The 13,124-nt window shown below is 38.5% G+C and overlaps 2 protein-coding genes across 9 annotated transcripts; both read left to right on the forward strand.

The window, feature by feature from the left end:
• Positions 1-1,004: 1,004 nt before the first annotated feature.
• On the forward strand, positions 1,005-5,654 carry LOC103442244 (L-type lectin-domain containing receptor kinase IX.1-like). Its single transcript, XM_029093274.2, has 3 exons — positions 1,005-2,765; positions 5,180-5,337; positions 5,486-5,654. Exons 1-3 carry the CDS (start codon positions 1,005-1,007, stop codon positions 5,652-5,654), a joined length of 2,088 nt encoding a protein of 695 aa, XP_028949107.2.
• Positions 5,655-8,074: 2,420 nt separating this feature from the next.
• On the forward strand, positions 8,075-12,999 carry LOC103442209 (putative disease resistance protein RGA3). 8 transcript variants are annotated; one of them, XM_008380978.4, is made up of 7 exons: positions 8,075-11,099; positions 11,192-11,277; positions 11,361-11,532; positions 11,624-12,039; positions 12,142-12,228; positions 12,355-12,431; positions 12,518-12,999. In XM_008380978.4, coding segments are annotated over exons 1-2 (2,868 nt in total). In that variant the 5' UTR covers positions 8,075-8,232; the 3' UTR covers positions 11,193-11,277; positions 11,361-11,532; positions 11,624-12,039; positions 12,142-12,228; positions 12,355-12,431; positions 12,518-12,999. The 8 variants fall into 8 exon arrangements, with proteins under 8 accessions (XP_008379200.1, XP_008379231.1, XP_008379207.1 ...); XM_008381009.4 differs by having other exon boundaries at positions 12,147-12,228; XM_008380985.4 differs by having other exon boundaries at positions 11,361-11,508.
• The last annotated feature ends 125 nt before the right edge of the window (positions 13,000-13,124 follow it).

The following is a 13,124-nucleotide window of genomic DNA, read 5'->3' on the forward strand; positions in this document are numbered from 1 at the left end:
TAACATATGGGAACAAATCATGGCCAACCAAAAACGGGTTCATCTGACAAATCCAAAGAAGATAGTTGGACTCCGTGAGTTTGAGAAAGTGAGTCACATTCGGCCTCGAGAGGGAGGAGCCAGCAGAAGTAGAGGAGGAAGAGGTGTCTGTAGCCATGGAGGAGGGGAAAAACAGACAAGGAAAAATTAGGGTCAGGGAGAGCCGAGAACAAAAAAGAGGAAAGACCTAAACGATTGATACCATATTGGAAGTGATGTACTGGACGTGATGGAAGTGAGTGATGTACTTAACATGATGAAAGTGATGTACCGCCACTTTCATCACGTCTAATACATCACTTCCAATATACCATGTCGAAAGTTTAAACTTCATGATTTATTGATATGTGAGGAGTACAATATACATATGCATAATATCCCTTCACTAACAATATAATTGTAGATATCGATCTGAAACACGTTAATGCTTGACCATGTCAAGGCCGGCCGTCCTGGGTTCTATAGAGCTAGTGCTGCCAATTCACAAGCCGTTAAATCCACAGGCCGGCTAACCCTTTCTGATGTACGCCATTGGTTCCTTTCCCTCTGTACTAATCCGCATGTCGTTTCTATGCAAATAAATATTAAGGGGAAAAAAAAAACAAAGAGAATCTTCACTAGTCCTCATATACTTCTCGACTCATGAACATTCATAGCTACAACCTTTGACTTCAGATTTCACCATAACTTCTGTGTAAGGTTGACTTTCTTTGTTTTTTCGATTCTTCGCATTTTGCAGAATTGTACGTGCATTTCTGCATAAAAAGATCACCATGTTACTTATAAGCTGCAGGCAGGTAACATTTTGTAACATTTGCTTTGTCTGTCTCTTCATTTTCATCAATTTTCTGCCAATTTTCTCTCGTCGAACTAATTTCAAACCTCCTCTTTCGTTCGTTATACCTCAATTCAACTTCAATACTGAAAACATACTCTATGAAGGTGATGCCACACCTTCATCAGGAATGGTAGAACTCAACACAATCTCTCAATTGTTCCGCGTAGGGCGGTGTACTTATTCACAACCTTTGCACTTATGGGAGTCTGCTAGCGGGTCGGTAGCAGACTTCACTACTCATTTCACTTTCATGATTGACACTCACAACAACAGCAGGTGGAGTGACGGATTTGCCTTTTTCCTTGCTCCTGTTGGCTTTCAAATTCCACCTAATTCTGCTGGTGGCAATCTAGGATTGTTCAACAGCAGCACAAATTTGTTGGCATCGAAAAACCAAATTGTAACGGTTGAGTTTGATTCCTTCCCGAACGAGTGGGATCCGACCGGGCCTCATGTCGGGATCAATGTGAATAAGATCTCCTCAATTGTGAGTACCAGTTGGGATTTTAGCAGCAACGGAAGGAAGGTGGCTAATGCATGGATAACTTACAATGCTACCACAAACAACCTCAGCGTGTTTTGGACATACAAGGAGAACCCTAATCCTGCTTTTATCGACAGTACTTTTTCTCTTTCACACTCTATTGACTTAAGAGAGGTTCTCCCTGAATGGGTTACAATTGGTTTTTCAGCTGCTACAGGACGAGCCCCCGAGCAACATGTCATATGTTCATGGGAATTCAATTCGCATCTGGATTCTGATAAGATCAGTAAGAAAACCAAGGATACGAGGATGAAGAAATTGTTAATAGCAGCAACTGCTGGTATTACTTTGTTAGTTTTGATGCTTGGTGTGGGTTTGTGTAGGTTGGTTGTAACAAAGCGAATGCGCAGGATTGACGGGCTTGAGAGTTGCTCCAAGGATGTGATCACCTCCATAAATAAGGATCTCGAGAAACGTGCTTTCCCTAGGCGATTTGCTTATAAGGAATTGGTTGCAGCCACAAATGGCTTTGCCAGCGATGGAAGGCTAGGCCAAGGGGGGTCAGGACATGTTTACAAAGGAATGTTGCAAGATCTAGGCTGCGCTATTGCTGTCAAGAGAATCTTCGCAAAATCTGATTACTATGAGAAGATATTCATCAACGAAGTCAAGATTATAAGCCGGTTAATACACAGGAACCTGGTGCAGTTCATTGGATGGTGTCACGAAGAAGGCGAATGCTTACTTGTTTATGCATACATGCCTAACGGCAGCCTCGACACGCATCTGTTTGGATCTAAAACAACCCTGCAGTGGGATTCTCGGTATAAGATAGCTTTAGGCTTGGCCTCGGCGCTTCATTATCTACACGAAGATGCAGAGCAATGCGTTCTTCATAGGGATATCAAATCGGCCAATGTATTGTTGAACAAAGACTTCGGAACTAAGCTTGGGGATTTTGGGATTGCTAAGCTTGTTGATCCATGTTCCCAGACTCAGACAACAGGAGCTGTAGGGACTTTTGGCTACATTGCCCCGGAATATGCAAATGGAGGGAAGGCCAGTAGGGAATCTGACATGTTTAGTTTCGGAGTTGTGGCGTTGGAAATTGCTTGTGGAAGGATGACTTACCAGGACGGGGAACTTCACGTGCCACTTGTTAGTTGGGTTTGGCAACTGTACCTTGCAGGAAATGTTCTCTTTGCAGCCGATGAGAGATTGGATAAAAAATTTGATACAAATGAAATGGAATGCTTGTTGGTCATCGGATTATGGTGCACTCATCCCAACAGCAAGAGTAGGCCAAAAGCCGGACAAGTGATGAAGGTTCTTCAGCTCGAAGCGCCATTGCCTGAACTTCCACATGACATGCACGAATATGATCATCATCTGCCTCATGATCATGTATGATTACAGCACGATTGAAAATAGTTTTTCTTTTTCTTTTACATTTTTCAATGTATAACCACAAAATGTTGTATTTTCAAGCTACTTAGTTCATGGTTGTATGATTTCAAATCCAATAATGTCAGAATTATTACCATCTTCGTTTTCGGATGCTAGTATTTTTTGGTATCCTTTATGCATTTGCTCTAACATTGGATCCGTGAGAAAGCACGTCAATACATCCGCAACCCCGCAGCACAATGCAGCAGATCCTTGGTCATGGTCGGCTTTTGGATACATATCATTGTTCTTTCCCAGCTCAATTTTACGCTGTATGTAATGCAGCAACTTTCTTCTAGATTCTTCGTTGGCTCGGATATATTTTCACCTAGCAGGCCTTCCCTTCATAAATCAGAACACTTAATTTTATACAGGTTAATGCAGACAGACTTTCCTTTTAGTTGTTTGCATTGCACAGTTAAACAGTGAATCGTTGGTACATTAGTTCTTCATTTTCATCATATTTCTTCCAAATTTCGCACGTTCACTTTCACTCGGTGCAAGTGAATGCAACATGGATACAGAAAACATAATCTACGAAGGTGACACGATACCTTCTTCCGGAATGCTGGGTTGAACTCAGCCCAAGCACTCAATTTTTTTTGCGTGGGACGGTGACTTATTGCAACCTGTGCACCTACATGTCAGAACTACATCGGGGTTTTCCTATTTCAGAGGTTTCCAGTGGTAAGGTGCCAATTTTAGTTGTTTGTTCAGCGGTATGCTGCTGAACACTATTTTCAGAAGCAATTTTACTCTTCTTTCTTTTCTGGCCTTGTGTTCGATTAATTGATAATCTTGAAGAAGGATATAAGAACCTCTGAATTTAGGGAAAATGAATTTCCGTAGAGTAATAACCGAATAGTTGAGTGCGATCCAAGGAAGAATCTGATGCAATATGTATTGACAGTACATCGTTGACCCTAGGAGTGTGTAGCGAATGAAACATTCTTTGCTCCCATACAATTTCATGATTCGTCTGATATTTTTTTATTCCCAGAGTTCATTTCGACTGTTCCGTTCGTTCTAATACAGAAACTTCAAAAGCAGAGAACATCGCCAGTATTATATCACTCACTTCAATACTGTTTTAGGTTTCAGAAACATATTTGGTGCTGTGATTCTGATTATCAATCGTGAAAGTGAAATGTGTTGTGAAATCTGCCAGTGTCCTTGTCCTAGAGTTCCAAAGTTGAAAAGGTTCTCTAATATGTACACCGTCCTACACGAAATAACTCATCAATTATTTTGAAATCGGCCAGCACTCCGAATCCCTTCTCGGCATCACCTTCATAGACTAAGTTTTCGTCGAATCCCGATATGGTGAATGAAAGTGCATGTGTGAAATTTGGATGAGCAATAAGAGAGAAAAACGATGAACATGAAGAGATAAAGGTAGGAAATATTCAAGTGGCACTGATGGAACATAAAACGTTACCTTTCTGCTTTAGAGACATCCTAACTTTGTGCATCCGAACGAAGAAAGTCTGCAGAATTATTTTTTCTTTTCCAATTTTTTCGATTTGTGAAGGCAAGGCTTTTTAGCGGCAGATTGATCGACGTGTTTTTACTGTAACAGACTAACAGTTGCATCCAAGCCTAGGAAAAATCTAAGAGAGTTGTTGCACTATTCTATTCTTTGCATGTGACATGTACAATAAGTCGGATGCGTGTTGTGGGGGTACGGGGATATCAATGTGTTTCATAGCTTCTAGGTATGCACGATGATAATGACGAATCATTAAATTAAGCAAAGATCGAAAACACCATTGATGATGATGACGATGTGAGGGTTAGCATGTTAAGATAAGTCATTACACATCATGCATTTTTTTTAAGGAAAACTAACGAGAAGTCAAAAAAAAACTTCCCTTTTAATGAAAATCCATTTTGAAATGTATAGTGAATAGTGACAGTTAAAGGTAAAAATGTGTTTTTTCGTTAAAAATGAACAGTACTATAAGTGTTTGTTAAAACTCCTTTTTTTTAACACTTCGCCTACTATTTTGGAATAATATTAAAAAAATCTAGGAATATATGAAGCGTCCTTACCGGTAAAAAGCTGTGTAAATATTTAGCTCAGATAATGCATGTGTTCTTATCGGTAAGAAAATGTGTAAATATTCAGCTCAAATATTGAACATGTTTTTACTAGTAAGAACATGTGCAAATAAAATATATGGAAAACTAATGAAAATGGTTTGAAAACTTTAATTTTTAACGATAAGGACAAAATAAAGGGTAAAGTGAATAATACCATGATTGACTTTTTAGTCTAAAAATGTGGTTTTTCGTTAAAGTGAACAGTATCAGAAGCTTTTCGTAAAATTCGGTCATTACTTGTCTTGCTCTTGTTCACTCTCCCATTCCAGCTAACTCCGCCGGCGCTCGTTTGGGATAATTCAACAGCACGTTGGGACCCTGTCCCGCTATGGTTGAATGAACAAGAAATGCAGGATGGTTGGTGGCATTGCCTCTTTCTATCCAGCTTCAAGCCTTCAACGATGATTCCAAGGCGATCGAGTCAAAAGTAATGTGAATGGTAGTTTTGTTGTCATATCTGTAGTGGCCCACTCCACATAAAGTAATTATGTGTGGAAAGTAAAAAAAAAATATCGTAGCTTAAAGACAAGCATTCAATTACTTTTTGGTAACTTACTGGTTGAGTTTGATAGCAGGTCTGATCCGTGGATAGATCCGCCAGGGCCACACGTTGGGATCGCTAACAGCACCCTCTCCTCAGTTGTACATACAAGTTGGGATCCTGTTGCCAACAACGGGAAGGTGGCTCATGTTCGTATAACTTACAATGCTACCACCACGAACCTAGTAAGATATGGGAATTAAGAAGAGGAGGAGCAAAAAAAATTCAACACTATAACTAAGTTATTATGTTTTGGTCCCAACAGTCAAATATTGTCTTTTATAATGTGTTAGTATTCCTAAAAATTATGAATTTGAGAGAAAATGTTTGATTAATCTTTTCAAAAGGGAATAAGGATATAGGAGAAATTGGTGAAGCATTTTTGATAACTTAGCAGCACCGCCTTTTTCCAAGATTTAAGAAAAATAGTGCTAATGGTAAATTTATAGGTTGCAATATGTTGTTCTTGACTTTGTGCAATCTCTCACCAAGAACAAATATTGTTTGATCATCAGGAATTGCTTAAGGGGAGGGATCCCCATTTTTTCAAAAAAATGGGGACACGCTCCCCACCGTTGGATTTGAATTAAATGAAATCATGTGGTTGAGATTCTATGGCCTGTGTTTTAATCTCAACCACACAATTTCATTAAAGTCAATCTAACGGTGGGGAGCGTGTCCCCATTTTTTTTGAAAAAATGGGGATCCTTCCCCTTAAGCTCCCTGTTGATCATCAATGCTTTGGGTGTTGGCAATGAAATAGAAGTTTTGGGTGAAGGGTTCGTCATTTGACCATAATAATGGCAATGGATAATTTATGGCTTCCACCTTCTAATGCATATTACAATTGCATAAATCTATGTGCACTCACAACAAAAATCTCAATCTCAAGGTGTGGTTCTTCCATTCCTACGACGATAGATGAATTTCATTTTGCAATTGAAATGTCGTACAACATTATTTTCTCACACCTAGCATAATCTATTTTCTCGCACTTAGAGTCATTTTTATTTATCGCACTTTACTTTCTTGCAATTTATTTTCTCGCAATTTACTTTCTTGCTAATTATTTTATCGGAATTTATTTTCTCGTAATTTATTTTATCGTTACTTACTTTCTCGCAATTTATTTTATTGCAAATTACTTTTCAATTCGATCCATTCAACAAGTTCATTTGGGCTGATGTGATTTGCCTTCTCATACATTCCATCTCACCATATCAATCACCAAATTCACTTCCACCCATCCGTTCACTTAGGGCCGGCCCAGGCCCAGTGCAGGCAGGGCAACCGTCCAGGGCCCAAAAAAATTAGGGGCACCAAAATTATTAAGGCGGTATATTTATATATATTTTTATGAGAGTATAAATGTATAAAATTTGGTTCAAAGACACAGAAATTTAACTAGAAGTGGTGGTTTGTCATTTGAAAATAATGAGGAGGTCTTGGGTTCAAAACACCATGTGTGCTTACTTTCCATTTTTTACAAATTTCTTTTTATAAGAGTATAAAATTATAAAATTTGGTTAAATGATCAAAAAGTTTAATTAGAAACAATAATTTTTGTTGTTTAAAATTAACAAGAGGTCCTAAGTTCGAAATGCTATGTGCATGTTTATTTTTTTTTTCAATTTTTACAAATTTTTGTTTGGTTGTTAATTTATTTTTAGTTACTATCTAGTAGTTATGTGAGTTGTTATTTTTAAATATTCGTTTTAATTCAAGTCTAATCTTCAACAAAGAATAATACGTAGACCAAATTTGCAAATTATATGATGTGTCATCAAAATGTTTAATTTAGTGTCCATTCATTAATAATGAATATCAATTAAAGACTCGAAAACATCATTATTTTTTTAGTCCCATATTGACAAGGTTAGTAAATAAGAAAAAAACATTTCACGATTTATTCAAAAACACATTCAAAGTTCAGATGGAAAACAAAACTCATCATCTATCTATTTGTAAGCTCGAAGTTTTTTTGTTTCCATCTCTCAATACAAAATAAATTAATCTTTCTGTGTTTCTAAATTATTAAGTTTGAATTGTTTTTCTAAGTATAATTTTTTCGATGTCTTAAGTGTGAAAATAAATAATTTTCTTACATAAAGTTAGGGCACTTTTTTTTACGTCGCCCCGGGCCTCAAAAATCTCTAGACCGGCCCTGCGTTCACTCATCGTGTCCACATGGACAACACCCATCTCGACGTCCATTTGTCGCATATCAAAAGTCCTTGCACCCAAGGCATGGCAAACCTACGAGTCTACGGTCGAGACGGGTTCCTTCCTAAATCCACAATCGCATAAGTCAAAGTAAAGTGCAACTAAAATCACATTTTACTTGCTCGACTCTCAGGTCGTGAGTTGATACGCCCACAACGGAAAAAATTAAAGGACCAAGAGATCCGATATCCTCGGCTGTGCGGCTGGTAATGCTCCAGATGAAAATTTACTTAAGGACTACCATGATGGTAAAAAGTAAAAACGGAGCTAGAGTTGAATGCAAATTACCAGAAAGTAATTGAATGCTTGTCTTTATAAATGGTAGGGTCAATTAAGCTATGATTTTTGTTTCCTTTCACTCATGGCTTTATTTCGGTGGTGTGCGTTGGAGTGGGCCTCTACAGATATGACAGCACAGCTACCATTCACATTACTTTGACTCGATCGACTTGGAATCATCATTGAAGCTGGATAGAAAGAGGCAATGCCACAAACCATCCTGCATTTCTTGTTCATCGTTTCTTTTTCCACTGTCAACAGATTTCTGAGGTTGAAAAAATGGCTGACGGGATCATTGCCATGCTACTAGATCGGCTGTCTTCAACAATTTATGAATATGTGGACGGAGAGGTGAAACATGTTTTGAATGCCAAAAAACATATTGAAGAATATGCTGGCAATCTCAGAGCTATTCAAGTAGTTCTCGAAGATGCGGAGCAAAGGCAGGTGACGGAGGCCAGCGTGAGGATCTGGTTGGATCAGCTCAAAGACATATCCTTCCAGATGGTGGACGTGCTGGACGAGTGGAACACCGACATGCTGAGACAACAGGTTGAGAAGCAAGAACGAGAAGGTGAAGATGCTGTTGTTCCTAACAACAAGAAGAAGAAGGTAACTCTCTCTCTTTCCCCTAGCTGCTTTTGTTTTGGCAGAGTCAGACGGGTAATTCTCCGTTCTGACATTGCGCTTAAGATAAAAGATCTGAATGTTAAGCTAAGCGCGATTGATGAGCAAGGAAAGAGGTATGAGTTTCAACACATAGAGAGAGGCATTCAACAATTACCTGAACGGCGGAAGACTTCGTCCTTCGTCGTCATGTCAGAGGTATTTGGTCGAGAAAAAGAAAAAGACATTTTGATAGCAAAGTTGTTGAGTGGTGATCGGAGGGGGCTCCTTATCATCCCTATTCTAGGGATGGGAGGAATGGGAAAGACAACTTTGGCCCAACTAGTTTATAATGACGTCAAAGTTAAAACCTTTTTTGATAAGAGAGTGTGGGTTTGTGTCTCAGACCCCTTTGATGAGGTTAAGATTGCCAAATCCATAAGTGATGATGACACCCCAAGTTCAAACGAGTTGGATCATGTCTTGCAGTGCATGTCAAGATCCATCGAGGGCAAAAGGTTTCTCCTTGTTCTAGATGATGTGTGGAGCGACGACAATAAAAAGTGGGAACGCTTAAGGGCACCACTAATCCAAAGTGGTGCCCATGGCAGTAGAATATTGGTGACCACGAGAAAGCATGAGGTTGTTGATATGATGAGAGCAGCAAGTGACATGGTTAATTTGGGAGAGCTGAGTGAAGAATATTGTTTGTCAATCTTCAATCACATGGCATTTTCTGATACAGAAGTAGATGAGTCTAAGGTGTTTGAAGATATTAGTAAGGAAATTGTAGGAAAATGTAAAGGTTTGCCTCTTGCTGCAAAAACCTTAGGCGCTCTCATGTACAATAAGAAAACAAGGAGGGAATGGTTAGATGTTTTGAACAGTAAGATATGGGAGCGAGAAGAAGTGGAGCAAGAAGTTTTCCAACATCTATTTCTAAGTTATTTTGATTTGGCACCAGCAGTTAAATGTTGCCTTTTATATTGTGCTAGTTTTCCTAAAGATTACGAGTATGAGAGAGATGAATTAATTAATCTTTGGATAGCACAAGATTATCTTAATTCAAAAGGGATTAAAGATAGGCAAGTTGGGGAAGCATGTTTTGATAACTTAGTAGCACGATCTTTTTTTCAAGATTTGAAGAAAGATAATGTCAGTGGTAAAATTATAGGTTGCAAAATGCATGATATTGTTCATGACTTTGTGCAATCTCTCACCAAGAACGAATATTTGATCATCGAGGATGTTGGCAATGAAATAGAGGTTTTGGGTGAAAAGATTCGCCATTTGACCGTAATATTGGCAATGGACAATATCCGACTTCCACCTTCTAATGCATATTACAATTGCAAAGATCTGCGTACGCTCACAACAAAAATCTCATACTCGACGTTTGGTTCATCCATTGCTACGATAGACTCAAATTTCATTTTACAATTGAAATGTCTTAGGACATTAAATTTGAGTGACAATTTCATTCGTGAAATACCAGAGAAAATTGGTGAATTGATACATTTGAGGCATATTGATTTGTCATGGAATGGTGGTTTGAAAATATTGCCAAACAGTATCTGTGAGTTGTACAATTTGTATACCTTGCGCCTTTGTTGCTGCTATTCACTTAAAAAACTACCTGATAACATAGGAAGGTTGATTAGCTTAAAGCACCTTTATGTTGATCGATGTCATACGTTGGAGTACTTGCCAAAAGGGATTCGGAGATTAAAAGAATTGAAAGAAATAGATGAGTGTGTTGTGGTTTGTGGTGACGATGAGGACGTAGCAGCATTAAAACTGAAAGATATGAGAGCCTTGAACCTCCAGGGCAGTCTCAGCTTAAAATTGAAGGGGAATGTGAAAGATGAGAAGGAGCTTGAGAAAGCACAATTGTGGCACATGAAGCAACTCTTTCATCTCAAAATTGATTCTAAGGATGTCCAATACAAGCAGACAAGCAGTACTGTTGAAATACTGAATGTCTTACGACCGTACGAATATCTGAAATCTTTAAGCATTTCTTATCATTCAGGCGACACCTGCCCCAACTGGATGATGTCATTGCACAACTTAAGAATCATCTTTCTATCGGGATGGCGTGAATGCAAGTTTTTGCCTCCTCTTGGGAAATTGCCAAGCGTTGAAAAACTGACTCTATGGGACATGAAGAAGGTGAAAAAGGTTGGCGGTGAATTTTTGGGAGTAGACAAAGATGAAACATCATTGAAATCATCATCATCCTCATTTTTCTCAAAGTTGAAACAACTCGAAATTAGTTACATGCCAGCGTTGGAAGAGTGGGAAGTAGGCTTGGAAGGGTGGAACAAAGAGAATTCTGAAATTTCAATCATGCCATGCCTTTCCTCCTTAACAATTAGTCGATGTCATCTTCTAAAAACACTGCCAGAATTCCTCTGCAAAACACCGCTTGATGAGCTTATCATTGAGAGATGTCGCACACTTTCTACACTCTGTAAACAAGGCAGTGGAGAGGAGTGGCCCAAGATTTCTCACATCCCAAACATTAAAATCTCATCCTGGTAACAGGCTCTATCTATTTACACATTTATCTATGTACCAATTAACAATGCTATCATCATATTCGTTTAATTTGCTTATTGTTCTTCTTCAGAATTCATTTGATCTTCAAAGGACATGAGTAATGTGCATCAAGTGGTGACTCGCTAGCTCGGCATATAACTAATCTTCTTTGGGAAGGTAATTCTCTTTTATATATATCCAATTAGTAATGATGATTTAACTTCTTGTGCACATCTTACTGATTTATAACGCGCTTTTAGGTAATCATTCATCCGTACATATCAAATTTCTACGGCGCAAGGATTTGCTTATCTTAGTTGCTCAAATTTTCGCATATGAGATACTGAGCGGATATGAGCCAAAATAAGGAGCATTAGTTGAAGACTTGAAGTCACCTTTAGGTTTCTTGTGAGATTTGTTGTTTGGCTTTATGTACGTATAATCTAGATGTCTCGTAGAAAATTTAATTCTTGGAAAATGTCTTAGAGATGTTGCTAAATCTGGAATCCGTTTATTGTTTTAGGGATTTTGTCGAAGCGAAAAGCGTGATGTCGACCATCAACGTCCCCCACTCAAGTCTCAATTGAAATTTTGATCATCTTCACCAATGACATGAGAACTTGCAGGCACTGGAAAATGATTCCTCAAAGCATTCCTCTGCTGACTCCTCATTGCTTGGACCTGAGTGCACTGAAAGACTGGGAAGGCATAAAGGATGATAAAAAGAGGATTCCGACGTTAAAATCAGGCCATGCCTTTCCATGTTACAAATTAACAACTGCATGCACATAAAAGCACTGCCAGACTTTCTGTGCAAAATCCCACTGCAGGAACTTATCATCTATAGATGTCCGATGCTTTTCGAGCAAGGGAGTGGAATGGAGCCGCCCTAGATTTCTCACATCCCAAACATCATACATACATGTTCCCCTTCTCTTGGTAATTTAGCTCTTACGTATCTGCGTACGTAAATATCAACTGTGGTCTGTGGCTATTATGATATCACATTTGTTTTGTTTATTTTTCTTCTTCTTGAACTAGGAAAGCCGAAGACAAGATCATCAACACTCGACGAACCGTGATAACAGCATTTATTTTACTGACTGATGAGGGTTTTACCTAAACCAGGTATATGTATTCATCATTACATGTGAAGTGATATATCTATGGTATAGTTTCAAAGGCTTGAATTTGTTATTGCTAGTTGTCAAATTCAAACGTAACTAAGTTTGAAATCCAACTTCCACGACACAGGATTTGCTAATTGTCCTAGTTGCTGAAGCTTTTCGTGGAATGTGAACCAAAGAATTGTCAGCTTAATTCATCTTCAGGTCTCATTAGTTGTTTTTCAGAAATTTTAATTCTAGATAAACGTCTTAGAGAAGTTGCTGAATCGGGAATCTGTCTATCGTTTCAGGGATTCTATCGATCGAAGCGAAAAGGAGGATCAATGTCGACCATAAACGTCCCCCGTACTGAACTTTCAACTGAAATTGTGATCATCTTCACCATTACCATGAGAAATTGCAGGCATTTGGAAAGTGATTCCTTAAAGCATTCCTCTGGTAACTCCTCATTGGTTGGACCTGGCACAATGATACTAGATCCTTCATGGCCATCTTTCAACATGTCAAATACGATCATGTGAACAAGGAAGCTAACGCCATATGTACTTTTATTTTCTCTCAATAAATTTACCTCATCGTCACTTTCCATGATAGCAATGCTGGAGTGGGTTCGACTTTGTGGTTTAAAAAAAAAGAACAGGGAAGCTAACAGCATTGCACATAGATTAGCACAAAATGAATTGACGGTGACAGAATATTTAGTTTGTTTTGAGGAGTCTTCAGACATGATTTTAAAGAAAAGTTATCCTATGTAATGTTTTGGACCGTGGCACTTTTTTTTCCTTCAACTGAGTTGAAATCTCCGACAAAGTTTTTACCACGGCCCGTTTAGTGCACACCCTATTCTCCTTTGTAAGTATGTAGTATTCCAAAATGCTAATGAAATCATACTTCTTT

This window comes from Malus domestica, chromosome 15 (genome assembly GCF_042453785.1).
Source record: "Malus domestica chromosome 15, GDT2T_hap1".
In the NCBI taxonomy this organism is placed as follows: Eukaryota; Viridiplantae; Streptophyta; class Magnoliopsida; order Rosales; family Rosaceae; genus Malus; species Malus domestica.